General features: G+C 47.3%; 2 protein-coding genes across 5 annotated transcripts in view; one reads left to right on the forward strand and one right to left on the reverse strand.

Annotated features, from left to right (window-relative positions):
* Positions 1 to 17,593, reverse strand: part of LOC100076768 (SV2 related protein) — a 43,587-nt gene extending 25,994 nt beyond the window's left edge. Inside the window, exons 1-6 of the mRNA XM_029049303.1 lie at positions 17,383 to 17,593; positions 10,145 to 10,305; positions 7,499 to 7,584; positions 5,396 to 5,494; positions 3,802 to 3,873; positions 2,334 to 2,458 (exon numbers count right to left, since the gene is read on the reverse strand). Of these exons, the coding sequence (XP_028905136.1) occupies positions 2,334 to 2,458; positions 3,802 to 3,873; positions 5,396 to 5,494; positions 7,499 to 7,584; positions 10,145 to 10,305; positions 17,383 to 17,417 (578 nt within the window). The 5' untranslated portion in view covers positions 17,418 to 17,593. The remainder of the gene's footprint in view (positions 1 to 2,333; positions 2,459 to 3,801; positions 3,874 to 5,395; positions 5,495 to 7,498; positions 7,585 to 10,144; positions 10,306 to 17,382) is intronic.
* Positions 10,265 to 26,537, forward strand: part of USP30 (ubiquitin specific peptidase 30) — a 36,805-nt gene continuing 20,532 nt past the window's right edge. For 3 of the 4 annotated variants that reach the window (XM_001508077.5, XM_016227401.3, XM_016227400.3), the window contains exon 1: positions 25,808 to 25,900. In XM_001508077.5, the coding sequence (XP_001508127.1) occupies positions 25,848 to 25,900 (53 nt within the window). In that variant the 5' untranslated portion in view covers positions 25,808 to 25,847. Of the gene's footprint in view, positions 10,337 to 25,807; positions 25,901 to 26,537 lie in introns of those variants that run through there. The other variant, XM_029049304.2, reaches the window with a different exon arrangement.

A 26,537-nucleotide genomic window follows, 5' to 3' on the forward strand; every position in this document is an offset into this window, starting at 1 on the left:
TCTCTTGGAGGAGAAGCTTGGGAAGAAATGGGAGATGAGGCGGCAAAAGAGAAAACAGCACTAGGAGCTGCAAGTGTTAAACATGACGACACAGTGGAGGGTATTTTTTGTCTGTGAAGACAAAATCCAGACAAAAGCTGGGATGAAAGATCATAGTGATTGTTTATGTTGTTTGTTAAGTGCTTACTATGTACCAAGCACTCTACTAAGGGCTGGGATAATTACAAGGTAATCAGGTTGGACATAGACCATGTCCCATGTGGGGCTTCACAGTCTTAATATCCATTTTACAGATGAGGTCACTGAGGTCCAAAGAAGTGAAGTGACGTGCCCAAGACCCAGCAGACAAGTGACAGAGCCAGGATTAGAAGCCAGGTCCTTCTGACTCCCACGCCCGGGATCTATCCACTAGGCCAGGTTACTTCTCACTAGGCGACACTGCATTTAGAACAGATAGGTAAAGTAGGGGCTAAGTAGAGGGTTTCGGATGTTTAAATTTGATGGACTGGCCAAATGAGAACCAGGGTCACCTTCCGGGAGGGGGAGTGTCTTGAACCAAACATCCCTGGGGAAAATGTGATTGTTTTCAGGAGAGAGACAGAGAGAGAGTGGGAGAGAGAGAAGAGAGAGAGAGAGAGAGAGCAAAGAGAGAGGGTGGAGAGAAGAGAGAGAAGAGGAAAGAAGCCAGGAGCTCAACTAGCAGGAATCTGGTACCAAATGCCATGATTATTATAATCAGATTAAGAGCCACAGGAATGAGCAATGAAACGTGAAGCCCCAGTAAACATTTGGCAGGCTTAATCTGCACATAAATTTGTTTAACAGTCATATTGCAATGATCCGCTCTCAAAGATTTGATTTCCTGCCAGCGTGCTAGGTGCTTCCAGAAGAGGACACGTGACCTCATCACTGCTTTGCCAGAACGGAAACGTAGAACAGAAAACTGAGAAGCACCATAGCGTAGTGGATAGAGCCCGGGCCTTCGAGTCGGAGGACCTGGTTCGAATCCCAGCTCTGCCACTTGCTTGCTCTGCAACCCTGGGCAAGTCACTTCACTTTTCTGGGCCTCTGTTTCCTCATGGGAATTAAGACCGTTAGCCCTATGTGGGACAGGTACTGTGTCCAACCCCATTATCTGTATCTACCCCTGTACTTTGTACTCTACTGGTCCATAATAAGCGCTTAACAAGTACCACAATTATTATTAGAAAATCAGTGAGGTAGAGTAGGGTGGGGAGAGTTGACAGAGGGCCTTAAAGGCATTGGGAAGGAAACTCTGTTTGATGTGGAGGAGGATAGGTCAACACACTGGAGGTTCTTGAGGATGAGATAATAACAAGCCTTTGAAAGTGGGGAGAAGTGGAAGCTGGGTTTCCTGACCCCCATTTCTGAACTCTTTCCACTCTATGTATTAATAATAATAATGATAATAATAACTGTGGTATTTTTTAAGCGCTTACTTTGTGCCAGGCACTGTACAAGCAGTGGGGTGGATACAAGCAAATGAGGTTGGTCACAGTCCCTTTTCCACATGAGGCTCACAGTCTCAATCCCCATTTTACAGAGGAGATAACTGAGACCCAGGGAAGTGCAGTGACTTGCCCTAGGTCCCACAGCAAGCAAGTGGCCGAGCCAAGATTAGAAGCCATGACCTTCTGGCTCCCAGGCCGGTGCTCTATCCTCTGCACCATGCCACTTCTCTAGTCCATTGGAAGAAACCACTGATGGTGAATTTTGCCTATCAGGGTGGGTGTGACTGAAAAGGCCGATAGGCGAGCCACAGTCTCGGCCACAGTGGACACACAAAAAGTTTGCCCTTGTCGACTTCCAGTATTTAATATTTGTGGCACCTGGCATTGTTTTCTCTCTTGCCTTCTTTTCTCTCCTTCCATTTTAGTGCTTTCTATGTGCCAGGCATCTTACTAAGCACCGGGGTAGGTACAAGCTAATCGGGTTTGGGCACGGTCCGTGTCCCACATGGGGCTCATGGTCTCAATCCCCATTTTTACAGAAGAGGTACCTGAGGCCCAGAGAAGTTAAGTGACTCGCCCAAGGTCACACAGCAGACAAGTGGCCGAGGCAGAATTAGAACTCAAGTCCTTCTGAAGGTTTTGGTCAAAGGGAGCGGCTCCCTTCCTGACGTCAGTGCGCCATGCTGGTGTGTCCCCTGCCACTGACGCCCAGTTTTCAGCTCTCTCTTCAGAAATCTTTTCCGGCTCTCAAATCATTCTGCCCAGCTTCTTCGGGGAAACAAAGACTGGGCCAGAGCCAATGACCCCATTACCACATCCTTCACCCACAAAGGAGAATTTTTAATGGGATTATTTACTTACGACTGAGGGACTCCTCCTATCCCAAATCCCACCAGGCCTCTGAGCACCAGGATCCAGCTATATACCGGGGCGAAGGCGCTGAGAATCCCATAGTACAGAGTCCAGAACACGCTGATTTTTAACCCCTGTAGTGTCAAGAACAGAACAAGAAGACAGAACAGACTATTATGCCAGGCGAAACTGTGCTTCCTAATGGTATTTATTAAGCACTTACTGTGTGTCAGGCTCTTCAATAAGTGCTGAGGTGAATGCAGCCTAATCAGGTTGGACACAGTCCCTGTCCTGCATAGGGCTCACAGTCTTCATCCCCATTTTACAGATGAGGGAACTGAGGCCCAGAAGCGAAATGACTTGCCCAAGGTCACACACTTGAGAATTGGCAGAGGCAGATTAGAACCCAAATCCTTCTGACTCTCAGGCTTATGCTCTATCCACTAGGCCATGCGGCATCTTAACAGATACCCTTAAAAAAAGGTAACCGATATCACTGAAACTGTTGCTAGAAATTGTCATCTCTTCCTTTTATCACAGCCCAGAGATATAAATTAGAAATGAGGTATTTGTTAAGCCCTTACTATGTACCAGACACTACTAAGCACTGGAGTAGGTATGAGATAATCAGGTTGGACACAGTCCCCATCCCACATGGGGGTTCATGGCCTAAGTAGGTGGGAGTAGCATCTAATCCCCATTTTACAGATGAGGAAACTGAGGCACAGAGAAGTGAAGTGACTTGCAAAAAATCACAGAGCAGATAACTGGCACAGCTGGGATTAGAACCCAGGTCCTCTGACTCCTAGGCCCGGGTTCTTTCCGTTGTTGTGAGACTTTGAGCAAGTCAGTTAACCTATCTGTGGCTTTGTCCTCATCTGTGAAATGGGGATAAGCTATCCATTCTTCCTTTTTGACTGTGAGTCCCATGTGGGATGGGAACTGTGTCCAATCTGATGATCTTGATTCTACCCAAGAGCTTGGCTACATGGTAAGCACTTACCATCCACATCATCATTATCATCATCATAGAGGAGAGTAGCAGTAATAGCATTTATCAAGTGCTTACTATGTGCAGAGCACTGTGCTCTGCATACAGTAAATGCTCAGTAAATATCACTGATAGACTAGCACTGGGAGAGAGCACACAGGTATGAATTAGAGCCAGGAGAGCACACGGTACTGAATCTATAGACTTAGTTAATGTCAGTCAGGCAGTCAAATCATATTTATTGGGCATTTACTGTGTACTAAGTCCTTGGTAGAGTACAATACAACAAAAAACAGACACGTTCCCTGCCCACCATGAGCTTACAGTCCAGAGGGGATAAAAGACATTAATAGAAATAACTAAATTACAGAGATGGACATAAGTGCTGTGGGGCCTAGGGGCCAGGGGGGTGAATAAAAGGAGCAAATTCAAATGTCAGAGTGACATAGAAGAGAGTGGGAGAGGAGGAAATGAGGGCCGCCTTACTGTTTTTCTCCCATACTGGTCAGAAATGTTTCCCCAAAGAGTCGAACTTGACATCATTCCCACAAACACCACCTGAAAGACAGAGGGGACAGAGGAGAAGATCTGTAAGAAAGAAGAGAAAACAGCATTTCCCTGAAAGAGATAAAGAAAGAAGGGAGCTCAGGAACTCGAAATGTTCAGGCCCCTCTTCTTAAGTCTCTAGAAGCTTTAAATGCTGCATAGTAGAGAGTGGAACTTTTGAAAATTTTGCAGAGATGTTTATTTCTTTCCCAGAATATGAAATTGTCTGGATCTTTGAGATGTTGATGAGAGATTAGGGGAACGTGTTACCTCTTGTTATTGATAAGTACGTATTTTCTGTCAGAGGAAAAATGTTTCAGGTTTGCATTATGGACAGTATCTGACCGTGGGCCTCGACAAACACGCAGAACAATAATGACAGTGAGACGAGGATAGAGTAGGACAATTTTCGGTATGATTTTTCACTGAAACACGTTAACCTCCGCAATGAAACACTGAATCAATCCATGGTATTTAGTGAGTGTGTACTGTGTGCAGAGCACTGTACTAAGCACTTGGGAGACTACAATTTAACAGAGATGGTAGATGGGTTCCTTGCCCCTGACTGAAGTTTTCTCGTCTGTGTCTCAGAAGTTTGAAAGTCCAGTGTCTCTATGGATATCTTTCCCCCGAATGAGCTTCAAAGTGCGTTTTCATTCTTGTAGAACAAGGAGATGACCCGAAAGAGGAGCGAAACAAAGATGTTTGGGGAATGGAAGCCTTTCAGGGATTACCATGTCTGCAGATAGGGCCAGTGGTAAAACATGAATTCATTCATTCGATTGTATTTACTGAGTGCTTACTACATACATAGCACTGTACTAAAGCTCCTGGGAGAGTACCATATAAGAGGCCCCTCCTATATCATAGAGAGTTTCCATTCTGAAGTTTGGCAAGGCAGAAAGTCTCACCCGCACCCTTACATTCAGCTTTTTATTCCCACTGAGAAAGACACAAAGACACAGATTTGTATCCCGTCAGTAAGAGCCGAGTCCTCTGGCTGAATTTCTCTTGGATGCTGATGATTCTTCTAGGTTAATCGTCGGTATCCCAGGGACCCAGAGACAATGGGATTAGCGACCATTTATCCCTAGGAAGACTGAGACAGGAGGACAATCTAATAGACTTTATCTTTACTTTTTATTACGGAATTTGTTAAGCGCTTACTATGTGGCAGGCGCTACTCACTACTATACCCTGGAGTAGATACAAGGTAATCAGGTTGGACACAGTCCATGTCTCATAGCTTACTAAAGCTTACAGCTTTAGTCCCCATTTGACAGATGAGGTAACTGAGGCCCAGAGAAATGGAGTGACTTGCCCAAGGTCACTTAGCAGACAAGTGGCGGAGCCAGGATTAGAACCCGGTCCTTCTGACTCCCAGGCCAGGGTTCCATCCACTAAGCCCTGCTGTTTAGAAAGTGGGGAGAGTGGCGTTCTGCTGTATTTGGAGGGGGAGGGAGTTCCAGGCCGGAGGGAGGACGTGGGCGAGCGGTCAATGGTGAGGTAGGTGAGATGGAGCAAAGCTTCCTACCGAGGTGAGCAAGGCGACCTGCCAGCTGGGGAGTCTCCACTCACAGTGGAGCTGAGGGGCTAGGATACTTAGAATCATCATTTCCATCGCATCCGCCATCTGCAAGGGAGAAAAACAGAAAATCAGAGGGTGGTTAACAAACCACCAAGCCGCCTGACACTGCTTTACCCTCAGCTGCTTCAAAATTCCCCCTCTACCTCTCAGCACTGTGGCAGAGACAGGTGAGAGAAATAGGTTCAAGATTAAGTCCTCCCGCTGAGAGAAGGATGGATGAAACGTCATGTCCATTACCTGCCATTAAAGGAAAAGCTTCCACACCTTCTCCTGATGTGACCAGATACACTCATCTCTGGTCCCCCTAATCAATAAATCAATGGTATTGATTGAGTGCTTGCTGTGACCAGAGCGCTAGGGAGGGTACAATATAACAGATTTGGTAGACCGGTTCCCTGTCCGAAAGGACCCCCCCCCCCGAGGTAGAAGCATTGTGGTCTAGTGGATAAATCACGGGCCTGGAAGTCAGGAGATCTGGGATCTAATCCTGGTCTGCCACTTGTCTGCTGTGTGACCCTGGGCAAGTCACTTCACTTCTCTTTGCCTCAGTTACCTTATCTGTAAAATGGAGATTAAGACTGTGAGCCCTATGTGGGAAACAGACTATGTCCAACCTTGTATTACCTTGTATCTACCCCAGTGTTTAGTACAGTGCCCCGCACAGAATAAGCACTTAACAAATATCCTTAAAAAACCGGACCCTGATCTGCTAGTATCTTAGGTGAAGCCACTAAGGTAACGAGAGGCAAAGCTTAGACACTGCTCATCGTACGAGGGAGACATTTCCTTATTTTTTAAATGGTTTTTTAGTAAGTGCCCAATAAATACCAATGATTGATTGATTGATAAAGTTAATCAAGTCAGACTCAGTCTCCGTCCCACAAGAGGCTCACAGTCTAAAGCAGGAGGGAGAACAGGGATTGAATCCCCACTTTTCAGCTGAAGAAACTGAAGTGCAGAGAAGTTTACTGGCTTGCCCAAGGTCACAAAGCAAGCAAGTGGCAGAGTCGGGATTAGAATCCAGGCCCTCTGACTCCCAGGTCTATGTTCTATTGGGCCTCGCTGCTTCCTCCTCCCTAGAACATGGAGGTACCTTGGAACGGTACAGGATTCCTTCTGAGCAACACAAAAGATACAAAATCACATGGTTTCTAAGCTAGGCTCCCCTCAACATCGCTACCCTGGGTGGGAACAAATAGAAAGAATGAGCGGCAACAGGATACTCTAACATCTGCAGATTGGAGAGCTGAAATTGGGAAATCAAAAGCCAGGATGGCAGAGAAATTGTTTTAAGGACATAGTAAAACAAAGCCTAGGCAGTGTTGCTTCCTTGCTGAAAACTGGGAGTCAGTTGTCTAGAGTGGCTCACTGCTATCGCTTTTCAAGCAAAAACTTGGGAAAGAATGAGAGACAAGGAGGGAAAAGCTAAAGCAGAGCCAGGCACTTCAAAGAATAACCATAACAACATGACAAGGGTCAGCCATTTTGTGTGCCTGATGTGACCAGGATTCTGGCCTTCTCAGTCACACGTACACACACGGGTGAATTTCACCATCAGTGGTGGATTTTCTAACACGAAAAGCTACTACATAGATGCAGCTCTCTCGGAATAATAATAATAATGGTGGCATTGGTTAAGCATTTACTCTGTGCAAAGCACTGTTCTAAGTGCTGGGGGGATACAAGGTGATCAAGTTGTCCCACGTAGGGCTCACAGTCTTAATATCCATTTTCCAGATGAGGTAACCGAGGCCCAGAGAAGTTAAGTGACTTGCCCAAAGTCACACAGCTGTCAAATGACGGAACCAGGATTCTAATCCATGACCTCTGATTCCCAAGCCCGGGATCTTTCCAATGAGCCATGCTGCTTCTCACATCTAGATACACATCTAGACATCTAGATAGATAGATACACATCTAAATTGATAGATGGACTGTATGTGGAGGGAATGTGTCTCTGTTGTTGTATTGTACTCTCTCAAGCTCTTAGTACAGTGCTCTTCATACAGTAAGCGCTCAATAAGTGCGATTGAATGAACAAATACTTGCCCAGGCTAATCCAGTGAGGATGGAGAGCTTCCACTGAAACTTTCCAAATCCAATAGCTTCCACCGCATCTTCCACCATGAAAGTATCTGGAAATGAGAGAAAGGAGTTGGTGATTTCGTCTAGTGTGTAAGCTTTGTGAGACTGTGGGGAAGTCAGTGAAAAGAAGAGCCCCCCCCACCTTGGACTGAAGGGTTCAGGAAAGGACAGAAGGCCCCCTGGCCCAGGTGGGCCTTTTGCATTCTCCTTTCTTGGTTGGAATCGATAGTCTTCATGATTTTTTTTTTATAATGGTATTTGTTAAGCGCTTACTACGAGCCAGTTACTGCACTAAGTACTGGCCAGGTTTCTCAGGTTGGACAGAGTCTCTTCCCCATGTGGGACTCACAATCTTAATCCCCACTTGCAGATGACACAGCTGGGGCAGAGAGAAGTGAGGTGACTTGCTCAAAGTCCCACAGCAGACAAGTATTAGCTGGTATTAGAACCGAGGTCCTTACGCATCCTGGGCTGGTGCTCTTTCTATTAGGCTACCCTGCTTAATTGTCAAACTATGACTGACACCTCTGATCTCATGATTTCCCATCCTGCCATGTTCCCTAATCAACAGGTCTTCTCCCTCTCTCTCTTATCTATTTGTGTTGAAAGAGGGCTTATAATAATAATAATGTTGGTATTTGTTAAGCGCTGACTATATGCAGAGCACTGTTCTAAGCACTGGGGTAGATACAGGATAATCAGCTTGTCCCACATGAGGCTCACAGTTAATCCCCATTTTACAGATGAGGTAGCTGCGGCACAGAGAAGTGAAGTGACTTGCCCACAGTCACACAGCTGACAGGTGGCAGAGCGGGGATTCGAACCTATGACCTCTGGCTCTCAAGCCCGTACTCTTTCCACCGAGCCACGCTGCTTATTATCCCTGGGTTCCAGGCTGTGCTAATGCTTGGACTGGTTTTGTCCAGCAGCAGTAGAAGAAAACTGGATCGGGTGGCACAATAATGATAAAAAATGGTGCACTTCATCGAGTGGTTACTATCTGCTAAGCGCTGAAATAGTTAAAATCAGCTCGGATGCGGTCCCTGTTCCCCAAGGGGCTCACAGTGTAAGGGGGAGGGAGAACATATGTTTTATCTCTGTTTTAAAGGTGAGGAAACTCAGGCCTGGAGAAATGAAGTGACTTGCCCAAGGTCACACAACAAGTATTTGTTGCTTATTATGTGCCAGACACTGTACTAAGTGCTGGGGTAGATAGAAGGTAATTAGGTTGGACAAAGTCCCTGTCCCACACAGGGTTCACAGTCTAAATCTCCATTTTACAGATGAGGGATCTGAGACTCAGAGAAGTGAAGTGACTTGCCAGAAGCCACACGGCAGACAGGTCGCGGAGCCGGGATTAGAACCCAGGTCCTCTGACTCCCAGGCCCATGCTCTGTCCACTAGGCCACACTGCTTTTCCGTGCCAATAGTCGGGTCCAGTTCTGTGCCAAACAACCGGCAGAGATAGCGACGAACTCCTCGGTCGCCGGAGACCATTCCCAACCCAAGAAAGACACAAATCTTTACTGTCTTCATGGAGGTCCCTGTATGGACCCCTGTAGCTCAGCAGTGGTTCCTGACAGGAGACTCCATCACCCTTCCTCAGTGCTCAGATGGTACAGAACAACTAACCAGCTGGGAAGCAATGTGACCTGGTGGATAGAGGCCGGGTCTGGGAGCCAAAAGGACCTGACGTTTAATCCCACCTCCGCCTCTTGCCTGCTGTATTTAAAAAAAAAAAAGTTGGTATTTGTTAAGCGCTTACTATGTGCAGAGCACTGTTCTAAGCACTGGGGTAGATACAGGGTAATCCGGTTGTCCCACGTGAGGCTCACAGTTAATCCCCATTTTACAGATGAGGTAATTGAGGCACAGAGAAATTAAGTGACTTGCCCACAGTCACACAGCTGACAAGTGGCAAGTCACTTTATTTCTCTGGGCCTCAGTTCCCTCATCTCTAAAATGGAAATTAACACTGGGAGCCCCACGTGGGAAGCAGCGTACATTAGTGGAAAGACCCCGGGCTTGGGTGTCAGAGGTCATGGGTTCTAAACCAGGCTCCGCCACTTGTCAGCTGGGTGACTTTGGGCAAGTCACTTCACTTCCCTGCACCTCAGTTACCTCATCTCTAAAATGGGGATTAAGACTGTGAGCCCCATGTGGGACAACCTGATTCCCTTGTATCTACTCCAGTGCTTAGAACAGTGACTGGCACATAGTGAGTGCTTAACAAATACCATTATTATTATTATGTGGGCCTTGTCCAAACTGATTAGCTTATATCTCCCCAAGTGCTTAGTAGAGTGCCAGGCACATAGTAAGCGCTTAGTAAATACCATGAAAAAAAATACAAGGATCCCCCCTCAACTCATCCCTGGTTCCCGACAGGAGACTCCATCATTCTCCCACAGCGCTCAGATGGTAGAGGACAACTAACAGCTCTAAACGGCCCCCGGAAGGAGCCTGGTTTAATAGCATCCCACAGCTTCTATTCCAACCTGATTAATTTGTGCCTACCCCAGCGCTTAGAACAGTCCTCGGCACAAGGTAAGCACTTATCTGGTACCGTCGTCATCATTATTATTAGCTTCCGGTTGTCTCTTTACTCACCATCGGTGGGTTTGGCGAAGTCCTTCGGCACTGCTGTCCCATCCTCCAGTTCCACCGCTTCTAGGGCTGGGCGAACCCCTTCAATCTGGATCTCGTGCTCTCCCGAGAGGGTGTCATCCTCAGACCTGGAGCTCTCTCCTGTACGGCAGAACTTGACTACTCTGTGAAACACATCGGTGACATTCACCTCAGGTAGGCACCTCCTTTTTTATTTTATTAATAATAATAATTGTGGTATTTTTAAGCATTTTCAATGTGCCAGGCACTCTATTAAGCACTGGGGAGGATACAAGCTAATCGGGTTGGACCCAGTCCTTGTCCCATCTGGGGCTCGCAGTCTCAATCCCCATTTTACCAGGCGAGGTAACTGAGGCCCAGAGAAGTGAAGTGACTTGTCCGAGGTCACATGGCAGACAAGTGGCGGAGCTGGGATTAGAACCCATGACTTTCCGACTCCCAGCCCCCTGCTCTATCCACTAGGCCATGTTTTTTCTCTGCTTAACTTACTATGTGAGGAGCACTGTATTTAGTGTTTGGGAGAGTTCTGTACAACAAAGTTGGCAGACAGGCTCCCTGTCCATAAGCAGCTTACAGTCTAGACAGGGAGACTGACATTAATATAGATAAATGAAATTACAGATATGTACTTAAGTGCTGTGGGTTGTCAGCAGAGTGAAGTATGGACTGAAATGGAGAGAGGCAGGAGGCAGGGAGGGCAAGGAGGAGGCTGATGTAAGAATCAAGGTAGGATAGGATAAGTGCTTGGATTAACGTGATAGCAGTTTGGATGGAGAGGAAAGGGTGGATTTTAGTGACGTTGTGAAGGTCGAACCACAGAATTCAGTGATGGAATGAATATGGGGGTCAAATGAGAGAGGAGTCGAATATAAAGCCAATGTTTCGGGCTTGTGAGAAAGGAAGATGGTGGCGCTGTCTATGGTGACGGGAAAGTCAAGGGGAAGGTTTGGGTGGGAAGATAAGGAGTTCTGCTTTAGATATGTTAAGTTTGAGGGGACGGGAGGACATCCATGTAGAGATGTCTCTGCACACAGTAAGTCTGGATAAAGACCATGGATTGACAGTGACTTAACCCCTTTATATGGCCAAGCAGCTCCTTTGTTGTGATTTTCTTATGCTGTCGAGTCATAGACCCATAGCGACGTCATGGACACAGCTCTCCCAGAATGCCCCACCTCCATCTGCAGTCGTTCTGGTAGTGGATCCAGAGAGTTTTACTTGGTCAAAATCCGGAAGTGGTTTACCGTCGCCTCCTTTCGTGCACTAAACTTGAGTGTCCGCCCTTGACTCCCTCGCAGACCGCTGCTGCCCAGCCCAGGTGAGTTTTGACTTGTAGCAGATGGCCTGCCACTTGCCAGCCAATGGTAAGCCAGGAATGGAATGGACAGGCCTCTGCTTGACTCTCCCTCCCGTAGTCGGGACCGGAAGAGTACTAGAAACTCTCCAGGTGCGACCCTGAGAGGGGAAGCAGCTCCTTTACTCAGTCACAGTAAGTGCTTACTGTGTGCAGAGCACTGTACTACGCGCTTATCCTTTATCTGGTCACATGTGAAGCCACGATATGGTACAAACCCCTGACAATGGCAGCTGGGGAGAGCATCGCTGACCTGAAGCCAAAGCCAAGAGAGGCATGGACATTTAACCTTCTTCCTTCCTTTGCCTGAAACACTTAGTCCAACAGGGAAGCAGGTTGGCCTAGTGAGAAGAACCTGGCACTGGGTGCTAGACTTGACTCCACCACTTGCCAGCTGTTGTGACCTCGGGCAAGTCATTTAACCTCTCTGGGCCTCGATTTCCTCATCTGTAAGGTGGGGATGAGGTACCCAGTCTCTCTGCCCCTTAGACACTTCACTCCTCTGATGCCAACTGTACCTCCATCTTGTCTATCTCACCGCCGACCTCTCGCCCACATCCTTCCTCTGGCCTGGAATGCCCTCCCTCTCCATACCTGATTACTCTCCCCACCTTCAGAACCTTTTTCGAAGGCACGTCTCCCCCAAGAGACCTGACTAAGACCTCATTTCCTCTTTGCTCACTCCCTTCTGCATCATCCTGATTTGCTCCCTTCATTCACCCCTCCCTAAGCCACAAAGCCCCTCTCAGGGTCGTGCCTGGAGAGTTCCCGGTCTTCTACCAGTCTCGACTATGAGACGGAGAGTCAAGCAGCAGCCTATCCATTCCAATCCTAGCTTGGGCCGTGGTCAGCGAATGGAAGGCAATCTGCTACAAATCCCCTGTGCTGGGCAGCAGCCACACAGGAGAGAGTTGAGGGTGGGAACTCGAGTTTACTGAGAGGAAGGAGACGATGGTCAACCACTTCCGGATTTTTCCCAAGAAAACTCCCTGGATCCACTACCAGAACGACTGCAGATGGAGGTGAGGCGTTCTGGGAGAGATGTGAAAATATCTCTCCCCAGAGAGAGAGGGTCTCTATGGGTCAGAGACGACTCAATGACATAAGACAAGTCGCAAGGAAAATATGTCCATGTCTGTAATTTATTTATAGTCATGTCTGTCTCCTCCTATAGACTGTAAGCTCGTTGTGGGAAGGGAACGGGTCTACCGACTCTGTTATTTTGTACTCTCTCAAATGCTTAGTACGGTGCTCTGCACGCAGTAAGTGCTCAATAGATATGACTGATTGATTGATTAGACTGTGAAGCCACTTTGCACACTTTGATGATTGTTTCCAAAAGAGACTTAGGACTATACAAAACCTTTTAGCTGAAGGCTAGCACTATCCCCAGACACCCCCAAGAAAAATAAACCACCTGAAGACCCCCAGAGAAGACTATTTCCTTACAGCCCGTTTGTGAACTTCTCTGCTCTGGACTCCTTCACTCCTTCCAGGTTCTTCATTAATTAAATTTAAAAGATCAATAAACTGAAGAAGGAATAATTCATTCCAAAAATCTAATGTGGAAATATTTGGGAAAAGATAGTTATTATTACGTGTTAGACAGGCAAGTGCCCTGGATCTCCCTCTCCGGGGACTTCATCACAATTTAAATCTACTTAATCCTCTCCTAAAGTCCCTGGGGGATTGGTTATTGTTCAACTCTGCTCTTTGAGACAGAAAGGCTGGTGACTTGTCCAGAAGTCCTGTCAAATTTCCTGCCATCGAGGACCCCTCGATCAATTGACTGTGTTCTATCAATCAATCAAGTAATCAAAAGCATTTATCGGTTACTTACTCTGCACAGAGTGAGAAAGTAAAATAGAAGTAATGAACACGTGCCCTACCCTCAAGATATCTATAATCTAGAGTGGGAAATTGACATTAAATTAACTACAGGTTGAAGGGGAAGCAACAAAGTGCAAGGATATATACCTAACTGCTACGTTGGGACGAAAAGTGATGCTTTTTTATGGTACTTGTTAGGTACTCACTATGTGCCAGGCACTGTTCTAAGCATTGGGGTAGATCCAAGCTAATCAGGGTGCACCCATTCCCTATCTCGCACAGGGCTCACCATCTTATTCCTCATTTTACAGATGAGGAAACTGAGGTCCCGGAGAAGTGAAGTGACTTTCCCAGGGTCATGCAGCAGACAAGTATTGGAGTTGGGATTAGAACCCAGGTCCTTCTGACTCCGTGCTGAAGGGCCGAGGTGGCAGTAGCGGGGATAATATGATAGGGAGATGAAAGATTGGACGGGAAAGGCCCCCGGGAGAAGATCCGATTTCAGAAGAGATTTGAGAGAGCAGTGATCTGCTGAATGTTAATGGAAGGGAGATAAAGTCAAGAGCGAGTGTGTGAGCAAGAACCAATTACTCGTATTTAATGAGCACTTACTGTGCGCAGAGCACTGTGCAAAACCCTTGGGAGAGTACAGTATAACCGTGTTGAGAGAAACGTTCCCTGCCCACAAGGAGCTTACAGTCTAGAGGACTGTTGACAGTGAGGATGGTGAGAATTCGTTCATTCATTCAATAGTATTTATTGAGCGCTTACTATGGGCAGAGCACTGTACTACGCGCTTGGAATGACACATAGTGAGTAGGTTGGCTTGAGGATATGAGATAGCATATACTGTTTGTTCATTTTTGTTTGTTTTTTAATGGTATTTGTTAAGCAGTTACTAAGTGCCAGGCACTGTAGTAAGCGCTGGAATAGATGCAAGCTAATCAGGAAGGACACCATCCATATCCCACATAGGGCTCAGTCTTAATCCCACTTTTACAGATGAGGTAAGTGAGGCACAGAGAAGTGAACTGACTTGCCTAATAATGTTGGTATTTGTTAAGTGCTTACTATGTGCAGAGCACTGTTCTAAGCACTGGGGTACATACAGGGTCATCAGGTTGTCCCACGTGAGGCTCACAGTCTTCATCCCCATTTTACAGATGAGGTAACTGAGGCACAGAGAAGTTAAGTGACTTGCCCACAGTCACACAGTTGACAAGTGGCAGAGCTGGGATAAGGCCTAAGATCTCCCAGCGGACAAGTGGCGGAGCCAGGATTAGAACCCAGCTCCTTATGACTCCCAGGCTTGTGCTCTTTACACTAGGCTATGCTGGGTAATTAATGTTTTTATTTGTTTGTATAGTGTTTGGTTAGCGCTTACTATGTGTCAAACACTGCTTGAAGCACTGGGGTAGATACAAGATAATCAGGTTGGACACAGTCTATGCCCCACATGGCGCACACAGTCTTAATCCCCATTTTATAGATGAGGGAACTGAGGCAGAGAGACATGAAGTGACTAGCCCAAGGTCTCCGGGCAGATAAATGGCGAAGCTGGGATTAGAACCCAGGTCCTTCTGACTACTAGGCCTGCTCTCTATCCACTGGGCCACACTGTGTTTCATATTTTGAATTCAAAAGTATGAATCCCTTCAGCATTTTAAATTCCAAAGTATGATTTGAGTTGGTTTCCGAAGTGTGATTAAAATGAGGGTTGATGAGCTGGCTTGGGTGCTTTCTGATGCCTTTTGGCTTTGCGATGAAAGGACTTTCCCAAAAGAATCCAGATCCCTAATTTGGTAGGGAAAAATCCCACTGAGGGGAATGGGACCCAAATGGCAACATTATCCCTTTATCTGGAGAGATCCAGTCTCCCAGAGGGACATGGGAAGGATGCAGCTATCTTGGGCTGGCCCATGCAAACCTCTCTTGGTTTGCTCTCAGGTGTTTTCTTTTATTTATGGTATTTGTTAAGTGCTTATTGCATGCCAGCCACTGTACTAAACGTTAATCAAGTTGGACGCAGCCCCCATTCCACATGGGGCTCACAGTCTTAATTCCCATTAATTTCTCTGTACTTCAGTTACCTCATCTGTAAAATGGGGATTAAGACTGTGAGCCCCATGCGGGACGGGGACTGTATCCAACCTGATTAGCTTCTATCTACCCTAGCGCTTAGAGCAGTGTTTGACACAGAGTAAGTGCTTAACAAATGCCAATATTATTATTATTATTATTATTATTATTATTATTATTACAGATGGGGGAATCGAGGCCCAGAGAAGTGAAGTGAATTGTCCAAGGTCCTAAAACAGACAAGTGGGGGAGGCGGGATTAGAACCCAGGGTCTCCTGACTCCCAGGCCCAGACACTATCCACGAGGCCACGCTGCTTTTATTTTCAATCTGAATAAATCCCTAACTGGGTGCCCTGTTCTCTCTCCTGTTTCTCTCTTCATGAAGTCAGGGAACCCTCTTGGCCACAATGAGAGTCAGCTTTTCAATTATCCAAATAACCTTTAAAGATCTCAAGTGCTGGGCTTTGCGAAACGTGCGATGTGACTTGTTTATAAAGTAATTCTGGGCTTCCAGGCAAAATACGTTCATCCTTCTATATTAATAACACATTGTCTTCAAAAGAAAAAAAATCACTATTGCCTTCCCTAGGCAAAGGAACTAAATAACCTAGGAAAGAAATAAAAATGACAACGGTGCCCCCATGGAATTGTTCCACAGATTCTCCAATGCTCAGCCTTGAGGAGCTGGTTTTGTATGCAAGATATGCCTGGGAGCCAGTCACACCTACATCAGAAATCACGTTGGAGAATTTGTTAGTGCCTCCAAAAACAATTTTAGAAAAGGCTGCTGGGCTGGAAAAAAAAAACAACAGACTGCCAATTCCTTTCAGAAGAAGGCAGAGAAATCAACCATTTTCATCAAACCTAACCGTAAGGTATTTCTGCACACCCCAGGGAACAATTCTGGTCCTAAAAAAATCCTATAAACACTGCTAAAAACGTTTTCCCTTCCTTAATGCCCCTAGGAGTTGCATTCCAACCCTCTTGGATCCTGTTTTCTAAGGAGACATTTGATTTCATTCTATCGTATTTATTCATTCAGTCGTATGTATCGAGCGCTTACTGTGCGCAGAGCTCTGTACTATTCGCTTGGGCGAGTACAATACAACCATAAACAGACCCATTCCCTGCCCACAACGAGTTTACAGAAGAAACCTCCAAAGGGTTATAGCTGTTAAGGCTCTCAGAACAAACCTGAATGACGCTCCCTCTCCCATGCGATAGGCTTTAGCTATTTCTCTTGGAAGCAGTTTTCATTCACAAGAAAGACTGGTCTCTCCAGTCAATCAATCAATCGATCGATGATATTTCATGAGGGTTTACTACGTGCAGAGCACTGTATTAAGCGCTTGGGAGAGTCCAGTCCAACAGAATTAGCAGGCACGTTCCCTGCCCATAATGAGCTGACAGAATAGTCCCAATCTGCTCTCTGTACAGAGGTCCTACCATCCATAAACAAGGATGGCTTTCACAAGCCTTTTTTTCGCCCCCTCCCTTTTGGAAAAAATACACTCTTTGCCCACCTTAGTAAAATTCCCAGCCCTGAACTTTTGAGGCCAAGGAGGATCTCGTTGCTAAGATGAAGGCTCCTAGAGGGGAGCCCACATTTTTGATGCCGGACTAACGCTTCCTTAAAAGAGAACCTCCGTGGCTATGGGCACCTGGTAACCCCACTCGGATTAAGCGCGGTCGGGGAAAGATCATTACTGGGAGCTCTCCGCATCAGATCCGGACAGAGCTAGGAATTGCCCAGGTCTGAATCGCAAGCCCTGGACTGCGAGGGTAAGAAAAGGCCCTGCTTCCCTGGGGCCTACTCCAAATCCCCAGAGGAGTTTCTGTGAAATATACCAAACAACGCAGGAGGCCCTCCTCTTCCCCCGAACCCCCTCCCCCAGTTGCGGCTCCAAAAAACAAGAAAAATCCCAGGCGTATGGGGGTCTCGCCTGTGCTACTTACGGCAGCTGTCTTAGCTGGAATAAATCATCCTCCATTGCAAGGCTTCGTTGGGTAGAGCTGCTGTCATTGCCCTTACATTGTGGGGAAGGGGGAATTTATTGGGATTTCAAGAGCCGAGGAAGCCCAGCAGCTTCCACCTCTACTGTCGTAGTGACAGCGGCAGGAGGCACAGAAGCAGCAGCAACCATGGAGACGAAGCAGCAGGGGAAAGAGAAGGAGGAGGAGAAGGGGGAGGAGGATGGGGAGGAGGAGGAGGAGGAGGAGGAGGATGACGAGGAGGTGGAGGAGGGCCAGGAGAAGGATCAGGAGGAGGAGGAGGGCCAAGAGGAGTAGGAGGAAGAGGAGAAAGAGAGAGATGACGAGTAGGAGGAGGAGGACTGGTCCAGGAAAAGGAGGAGGAGAAGGTTCTTGTGCTTAGAGAAACTTAAAATCTTCCCCCATTTGCTCTAGCCTGGCTAGTCTTCCAAAGACCGTGTTTCCCGTTGCCGCATTCTACACGAGCCCTCTCCGGAGGATGAAAGCTTGGCTGTGCTTTTTTCTTATTTTTCTTCCACCACGTGTGAAAAGCTGGAATGGAGAGGGAGAAATGCGTAGAACTAGAACCTCCCAGCCCTACTAGCAATGAAATTATTTAACAGCAATTACAGTTGTGGTTTCTGGAATAAATCATTTCCCATCGCATTATTGTCTTGCTCTGGATTAAGCATCCAGAGTGTCCTGGGCTCAGGGTATGGAGAATAGCTGAAGGAGAAAGTCCCCGGGCAGGAAATGTATCTGTTTATTATTACAGAGTAGTCTCCCAAGCCCTTAGTACAGTGCTCTGCATACAGTAAGTGCTCAATAAAAAAGATTGACGGACTGACAGACTGCCTTATACTAAAACCAGAGGATTGGGAATTGGAATTAATTAATATGGTATTAAGCACTTACTATGTGCCAGGCCCTGTACTAAGCGCTGGGGTGGATACAAGCAAACCGGGTTGGTCACAGTCCTTGTCTTGAATAGGGCTCACAGTCTTAATCCCCATTTTACAGATGAGGCAACTGAGGGACAGAGAAGTGAAGTGCCCAAGACCACAAAGCAGACAAGGTGCAGAGCTAGGATTAGAACCCATGACCTTCTGAGGCCCAGGCCACTGCTCTATCCACTAGGCCATGCTGCTTCTCCTCATCAAGAGGGTCCACGTTAGGGATAGATAAAGAGGTCAACATACTCAGAGAGGGGAAATAGCAGGTTGTATCCAAACCTAGACCACTTTGAGGCCATTTTTGGCCCTAAAAATCAAAGTTAAAAGCTTCATCTTCAAAGCAGTCGCACTCAAATATCCCAGTCTCCCAAATCGGTTCCTTTTTTATGGTGTTTGTTAAGCACTTACTGTGTGCCGAGCACTGTTCTAAGCTCTGGGGTAGATGCACAGTTATTAGGGTCCCTATCCTGCATGGGGAGGAGAAAGGGAGTAGGATTTAATCACCATTTTACAGATGAGGAAGCTGTGGCACAGTCATAATTATGATAATAATGGTATTTGTTAAGCACCTACTATATGCCAAGCCCTGTTCTAAATGCTGGGGTAGGTACAAGGTCGTCAGGTTGTCCAATGTGGGGCTCACAGTCTTAATCCCCATTTTACAGTTGAGGTAATTGAAGCACAGAGAAGTGGGTTGCCTGAGGTCACACAACAGAAGATGGCGGAGCCAGGATTAGAACTCGTGTATTCTGACTCCCAAGCCCGGGTTCTTTCCACTCAGCCGAAATGACTTGTCCAAGGTCACATGGGAGACTTGTGGTGGAGCCAGAATGAGAACCCAGGTCCTCCGACTCCCAGGCCTGGGCTCTTTCCCCCAGGTCCATGCTGCCTCTCCAGTCTCTCCCAGTGTCTCTCGGACTCTCTGCCCTGCCCTTCCACAAATGGGGTGAAAAGATGGGCTGAGACTCAGGGCATGTCACAAACACCTCTACGATTTCCGCTTGACCAAGGCATCTGTAGCTCTCTCCTTCTCTAGCCACCACATCCTAACGATTTTCTTTTTATTTTAAGATTGTGTCTGCTATTTCTGTTGTATTGTACCCTCCCAAGTGCTTAGTAGAGTGCTCTGCACATTGTAAGGGCTCATCCAACAGACAATTACTCTCCCCAACTTCAAAGAAGTGGTGTAGGTTAGTACAGTGCTTGGCACCTAGTCGGCTCTTAACAAATACCAAGCTTATGATCAGTGGGGTATCGAGCGCCGTACCAGGTTGGAAATCTATGAGGCTGACATAGTGTCCAATCTTCAAAAATGGCTGCAAAGAACTGTACCTGCTCCAAGAAGAAAAATGATCCGGCTCCCGGGACGATTTCATCCCCCTTATCTACAAAACATATAGAGATGAGAAGCAGCGTGGCTTAGTGCAGGGAGCACGATACCTGGGAGTCAGAAGGACCTGGGTTCTAATCCTGCCTCCGCCCCTTGTCTGCTGTGTGACCTCGAGCAAGTCACTTCACTTCTCTGGGCCCCAGTTACCTCATCTGGAAAATGGGAATGAAGACTGTGAGCCCCATGGAGGACAGGGACTGTGTCCAACCGGATTTGCTTGTATCTACCCCAACACTTAGTACAGTGCCTGGTACATAGTAAGCGCTTAACAAATGTCATTTTTTTAAAAAAAATATGACATCAAATAGGACTGAATTACCACAAGCGAGCTCCTGGACCCCATCGGTGCTCCAGCAACGAAGCAGTTCTCATGGCAACACTCATCCGCTGAGGGGGACTTGGGAGGAGATTGGATGACAATCGGGTATCGCTGCCTGCCAAATGGGAAATGGAAAGGGCCTCACGCAAACCCAGAGGGCAGAGAAAACGATGTACAGACCTGGCAAAATGACTCAAACGGTGCCCTGTCACCGCAAAGGGTTGGGGGGAGAGCAAATTGGCAGCAGGCAGGGCAGCCTGGAGGGCGGACATCGGAAGAGGGCTTGATCCCCTAGAACAAAGGTTACCTGAAAGGTTAGGATGCCAGCTGGACAAGGAGGCAGAGTTCAAAGCAGATGGGCCTAACTTGGGCCAAGCCCATCACATAACGAGGGTTCGTCCTCACTTGCTTCCCCGCCTTCAAAGTCTTATTTAAAAGCGCATCTCCTCCAAGAGGCCTTCCCCAACTAAGCCCTCATTTCCTCTTCTCCCTCTCCCTCCTGCATCACTCTTGAACTTGGATTTGCACCCTTCATTCACCCCTCCCTCAACCCCACAGCACTTATATCCATAGTCATAATTTAATTTATTCCTATTAATGTTTATTTCCCCCCAGACTGTGGGAGGGCACTGGGAGTCTACCGACTCTGTTATATTGTATTCTCCCAAGCGCTTAGTACCCAGTAAGCCCTCAAAAAATACCACCGATTGATGACTGCATATTGATCAAGCATAGATAGAACACCTCCACCAGCAGTGTCATCCTCAAAAATAAAGTTTTCATGTATAGGGATATGTGAAAACTTTATTTATGAGGAAATGTAAATAGGGATATATGTACTTATATAGGTACTTATATTAATGCCCGTCTCCCCCTCTAGACTGTTAGCTCATTGTGGGCAGGGAAGGTGTCCGCTAACTCTGTTGCACTGTACTCTCCTAAGGGTTTAGTTCAGTGCCCTGCACATAGTAAGCACTCACTGAAGATCACCGATTGATCCGATCGATCTCTCTCCTCACTGTAAGTGCTCAGAGGATTGATTAAATCGAAACAAAATCCGATACAGGGAACAGGGTGACCTCCAGGGGGAAAGAGGAGAGACAAAGGCAGTTATGAGGAAAGACGGGTAAAAGGGCCAAGGGTATGGTAAGGCTAACAAAAAAAGTGTGACCGGTATGGATTTGGTACATATTACATGCGGAGTACTGTTTTAAGCGCTCGGGAGAGTTAAATACAGTGGAGTTGGTAGTCACAAGCCCTGCCCATAAAAATGAAGCAAAATAGAAGTTTGGGACCAAGCAAAGAGGACTAAATTGCTGGGAAAGGTAATGGTGACCAGATAATTACCCATCATTGGGCAGGGATTGTCTCTGTCGGTTGCCAAATTGTCCATTCCAAGCACTTAGTACAGTGCTCTGCACATAGTAAGCGCTCAATAAATACTATTGAATGAATGAATAATTAATCACATAGACTCCCGATATGTGAAAATAATGATGGCCTGAATATTTCTGAGCTCAACTGCAAGGCTGTATTACATTTTTATTGTAGCAGATGATCCTCTCCCCACTCAGGGTCACACTTGGAGAGTTTCCAGTCCTCTATCAGTCTTGGCTACGGGAGGGAGAGTCAAGCAGAGGCCTGTCCATTCCACTTCTAGCTTGGGCAGTGGCTAGCGAGTGGCAGGCCATCTGCTACAAGTCAAATCTCACCCATGCTGAGCAGCAGTGGCACGGGAGAGAGTCGAGGGCGGAGACTCAAGTTTCCTGAGCGGAAGGCGGCAACGGTAAACCGCTTCCAGTTTTTGACCAAGAAAACTCTACGGATCCGCTGCCGGAACGATTGCAGGTGGATAGCGGGCCGTTCTGGGAGAGAAGTGTCCGTGGTGTAGCTACGGGTCAGAAACGTATAATATAGGACAAGAAATGATCCTCATTTTTCAGGTTTCAGCTCTAGTTGGAGCCCAGTGAACGCCGTCCTGGAAACCAGATGATGAAAAAACACTTACAATGCTCCCGCTTACATTTTCTCTTCACAGACACATCATACCTATTACCTGTAGCTATGTTACCTCCCTCCTTGGTCGTAACGTTATCATGTCAGGAAAGGTCCCCCAAGACCCTTCAAGTATGAGACGCCGTGAGTCTCATCCCCTGGTAAAAAAAAAACAGTTCATTCTGCCCGAGACATGTTGGAGGAGCTTAGTAATGGTTACTCACTGGACCATTATGCTCATAAATTAATAACAGCTCTATTTCTGCGACTCCATCTATTATTCAACAGCTGCATCCTCACTGGTTAGCGCGCAGTCTCGTCTGGATGGCAAAACCAATAAGGAAACTAACTAGCCTGCAAGCGCGGACGGAGAACCCGGAGCAAGCAGGAGTAATTTGTCATTTTATGTGTAGGGTGGTTTCTCACTATTGACTCGACGGATGACTTCTAATGGACTTCGATAAATAAAGTCGATCATTTGAAGAAATGTAATTCAGTGTAATAGAGTGAAGTTATTTGGCATTTAAAATATTTATATAATACGGCAGTGGGATGTTGGGGGAAGAGAGGCTTGCATCACAAGATGGACTTTTTTTTATGAAGTGCTGTTCAGTTTTATTTCTTTATGATAATGCTTGGTGGCTGTGGTGTACCTGTGTTGCAGTGAGACCAGCTAACAGAATGTAACATCACGTATGGTTCTCTTAACAAGCTGCCCATTTATGATCATGTAATATTAATTTGATTAATTCATAGGTTAATGATGAATTAACAAAATTAACAAAAGTGAGAGCCTCCTAAGTGTTTTTCGATCATTTTGTTTCCAAGATGGTGTTCACCACGTTAACACAATCCCTCATCCTATCCCGCTTTGGATGACCGCATCAGCCTCCTTGCTGACCTCCCAGCCTCCTGTCTCTACCCTGTCCAATCCAGTCCATACTTCACTCTGCTGCCTGGATCATCTTTCTACAAGAAAAACCCCTCAACCTGCCTCAAAAGCCTCCACTGGTTGCCCATCTATCTTTATATCAAACAAAAGCTCCTCAACATTGGCTTTAAAGCTCTCCATCACTTTGCTCCTTCCTACCTCTCCTCGCTTCTCTCCCCACTCCAGTTTATTCTTCATTCCCCTGCCCAGATCATCTTCCCACAGAAACGTTCTGGGCATGTCACTACCCTCCTTAAAAGCCTCCAGTGGTTGCCTATCAACCTCTGCACGAAACAAAAACTTCTCACTCTAGGCTTCAAGGCTCTGCAACAACTTTTCCCCCTCCTACCTCTCCTCCCTTCTCTCTTTCTACCGCCCACCCCGCACGCTCCGCTCCTCTGCCGCCATTCACTTCTTCACCCTCCCCCGTTCTTACCTATCCCCCCGACAACCCCTGGGCCACGTCCTCCTGCTGTCCCGGAATGCCCTCCCTCCTCACCTCTGCCAAACTAATTCTCTTCCCCTCTTCAAAGCCCTACTGAGAGCTCACCTCTTCCAAGAGGCCTTCCCAGACTGAGCCCCCCCTTTCCCTCTGCTCCCCCTCCCTCCCCTCCTCCTTTTCCCCCTTCCCCTCCCCTCAGCACTGTGCTCATTTGTATATATTATTTATTACCCTATTTATTTTGTTTATGAGGCGTAGATGTCTATGATTCTATTTAGCTTAATGGTGTTGCTTTGTTCTGTTTTGCTTTGCTGTCTGTCTCCGCTGTTTAGACTGTGAGCCGTTACTGGGCAGGGATTGTCTCTATCTGTTGCTGAATTGTACATTCTAAGCGCTTAGTACAGTGCTCTGCACACAGTAAGTGCTCAATAAATACTACTGAGTGAATGAAAGAATGAATGAATTTTGCAGATGAGGTAACTGAGGCCCAGAGAAGTGAAACTCCCCCAAGGTTACATAGCAAACAAGTGCGAGAGGTGGGATTAGACCCCAAGTCCTGTGAGTCCAAATGCTTAGAACAGTGCTTTGCACACAGTAAGGGCTCAATAAATACAACTGAATGAATGAGTGAATGAATGAATGAATTGAGAATTAGCCTGGTTTAGTGGAAAGAGCACAGGCTTGGGAGTCAGAGGTTGTGGGTTCTAATAACTCCTCCACTTGACTGCTGTGAGACCTTGGGAAAGCCACTTCATTTCTCTGGGCCTCAGTTACCTCATCTGTAAAATGGGGATGAAGACTATGAGCCCCATGTAGGACAACCTGATTACCTTGTCTCTACCCCAGTGCTTAGAACAGTGCTTGGTGCATAGTAAGAACTTAACAAATACTATAATTAGAGAAGCAGCATGGCTTAGTGGAAAGAGCTCGGGCTTGAGAGTCAGAGCGCCTGGGTTCTAATCCAAACTCTGCCACTTATCAGCTGTGTGACTTTGGGCAAGTCACTTGACTTCTCTGTGCCTCAGGTACCTCATCTGGAAAATGGGGATTAAGACTGTGAACCCCGTGTGGGACAACCTGATTCTCTTGTATCTACCCAGCATTTAGAACAGTGCTTGGCAGGTAGTAAATGCTTAACAAATACCAAAATTATTATTATTGACTTCTCTAGGCTTCAGTGACCTCATCTGTAAAATGGGAATTGAGGCTGTGAGCCCCACGTGGGACAACCGGATTACTTTGCATCTACCCCGGTGCTTAGAACAGTGCTTGCCACCTAGTAAGGCTTTTACAAATATACAATTATTATTATTATTATTACTGGACTTCTCTAGGCTTCAGTGACCTCATCTATAAAATGGGGATGGAGACTGTGGGCCCCACATGGCACCACCTGATTGCCTTGTATCTTTCCGAGCACTTAGAACAGTGCTTGGCACATAGTAAGTCTTTAACAAATAGACAATTATTATTATTATTATTACTACTTGACTTCTCTAGGCTTCAGTGACCTCATGTGTAAAATGGGGATGGAGACTGTGGGGCCCACGTGGGACCATCTGATTGCCTTGTATCTTTCCGAGTGCTTAGAACAGTGCTTGCCACATAGTAAGGCTTTAACAAATAGACAATTGTTATTATTATTATTATTCCTTGACTTCTCTAGGCTTCAGTGACCTCATGTGTAAAATGGGGATGGAGACTGTGGGCCCCACGTGGGACCACCTGATTGCCTTGTGTCTTTCCGAGCGCTCAGAACAGTGCTTGCCACATAGTGAGCGCTTAACAAATGCCACCATTATTATTATTATCATTATTACTATTGTTGTTGTTATTGTTGTTATTGTTATCCCAGGCCAGCGTGGCTCAGTGGAAAGAGCATGGGCTTTGGAGTCAGGGCTCATGAGTTCGAATCCCAGCTCTGCCACTTGTCAGCTGTGTGACTGGGGGCAAGTCACTTAACTTCTCTGTGCCTCAGTTCCCTCATCTGTAAAATGGGGATTAAGACTGTGAGCCCCACGTGGGACAACCTGATTCCCCTATGTCTACCCCAGCGCTTAGAACAGTGCTCGGCACATAGTAAGCGCTTAACAAATACCAACATTATTATTATTATTATTAGGCCGGTGCTGTTGCCAGCGGGGCCTCGAGGCTTCTCTTTCCCGCCACAGCGAGACCTCCGGCGGGGGGCGTGGCCTGCCGGCAGGGGGCGTATCCCGAGGGGGAGCAGGCGCCAGGGGGCGTATCCCGGCAACGCGGGGCCGTTGCTAGGGAGCCCGCGCGGAATGTGCTCCGGGTGACCCCCCTCCCCGCTTCCGGTCCGGCGCTTCCTCTCGGCCCCCCCGGCGGCCGCTTCCGGAGACGCGGGGTTCCGGCCGTCCGAAGGCGCCGCGGGCCTGAGGCGGGCGAGGCCGGCGGCCATGCTGAGCCCTCGGGGCCTCCGGAGGCTGCTGAGGACCGGAGCCGCCGTCAGGTCAGTCGGCCGGAGCCCTCCCGACTCACAGACCACGGCTCACCGCCCTCCTCATCCCCAGGCGGAGCCCCGACGGGGGCGACCCGCCGTCAGGGGAAAAAACCCGCTTTGCTTCAGGCCTCTCCCCCCCCCGCCCCCTCACCACAGCGCTTAGCGGAGGGCCGGGACGGGCACACACACACACACACACACACACAGGGTAGACCTCTAGGTCCCCCTCTTTCATCCTAGTCCTTTACATTGACGCCCCTTCCCTTCCCTTCCTCTGCAGCCGCCTGTCCTTCCCTCTCTCCCCCCACGGCTGCCTCTTTCCCCCCTCCTCAGGTCTTTTCAATTCATTCATTCAGTAGTATTTAGTGAGCGCTTCCTATGTGCAGAGCACTGGACTAAGCGCTTGGAATGAACAAGTGGGCGACAGAGAGAGACGGTCCCTGGCCGTTTGACGGGCTGACGGTCTAATCCGGGGAGACGCACAGACAAGAACGATGGCAATCGATTTATTGATAGTGTTCCCTCTTTATCGGTTTGGATCTAGAGATGTCTGGCCTTCTGCTGATCGATATTGATTGATACTGATTGCGCTTGATGTATAGTTCTCGGTCTGTTTATTTCTGTTGAGGCCTCTTTGCCTGTCTTG

Source organism: Ornithorhynchus anatinus, chromosome 21 (genome assembly GCF_004115215.2).
Source record: "Ornithorhynchus anatinus isolate Pmale09 chromosome 21, mOrnAna1.pri.v4, whole genome shotgun sequence".
NCBI lineage: Eukaryota > Metazoa > Chordata > Mammalia > Monotremata > Ornithorhynchidae > Ornithorhynchus > Ornithorhynchus anatinus.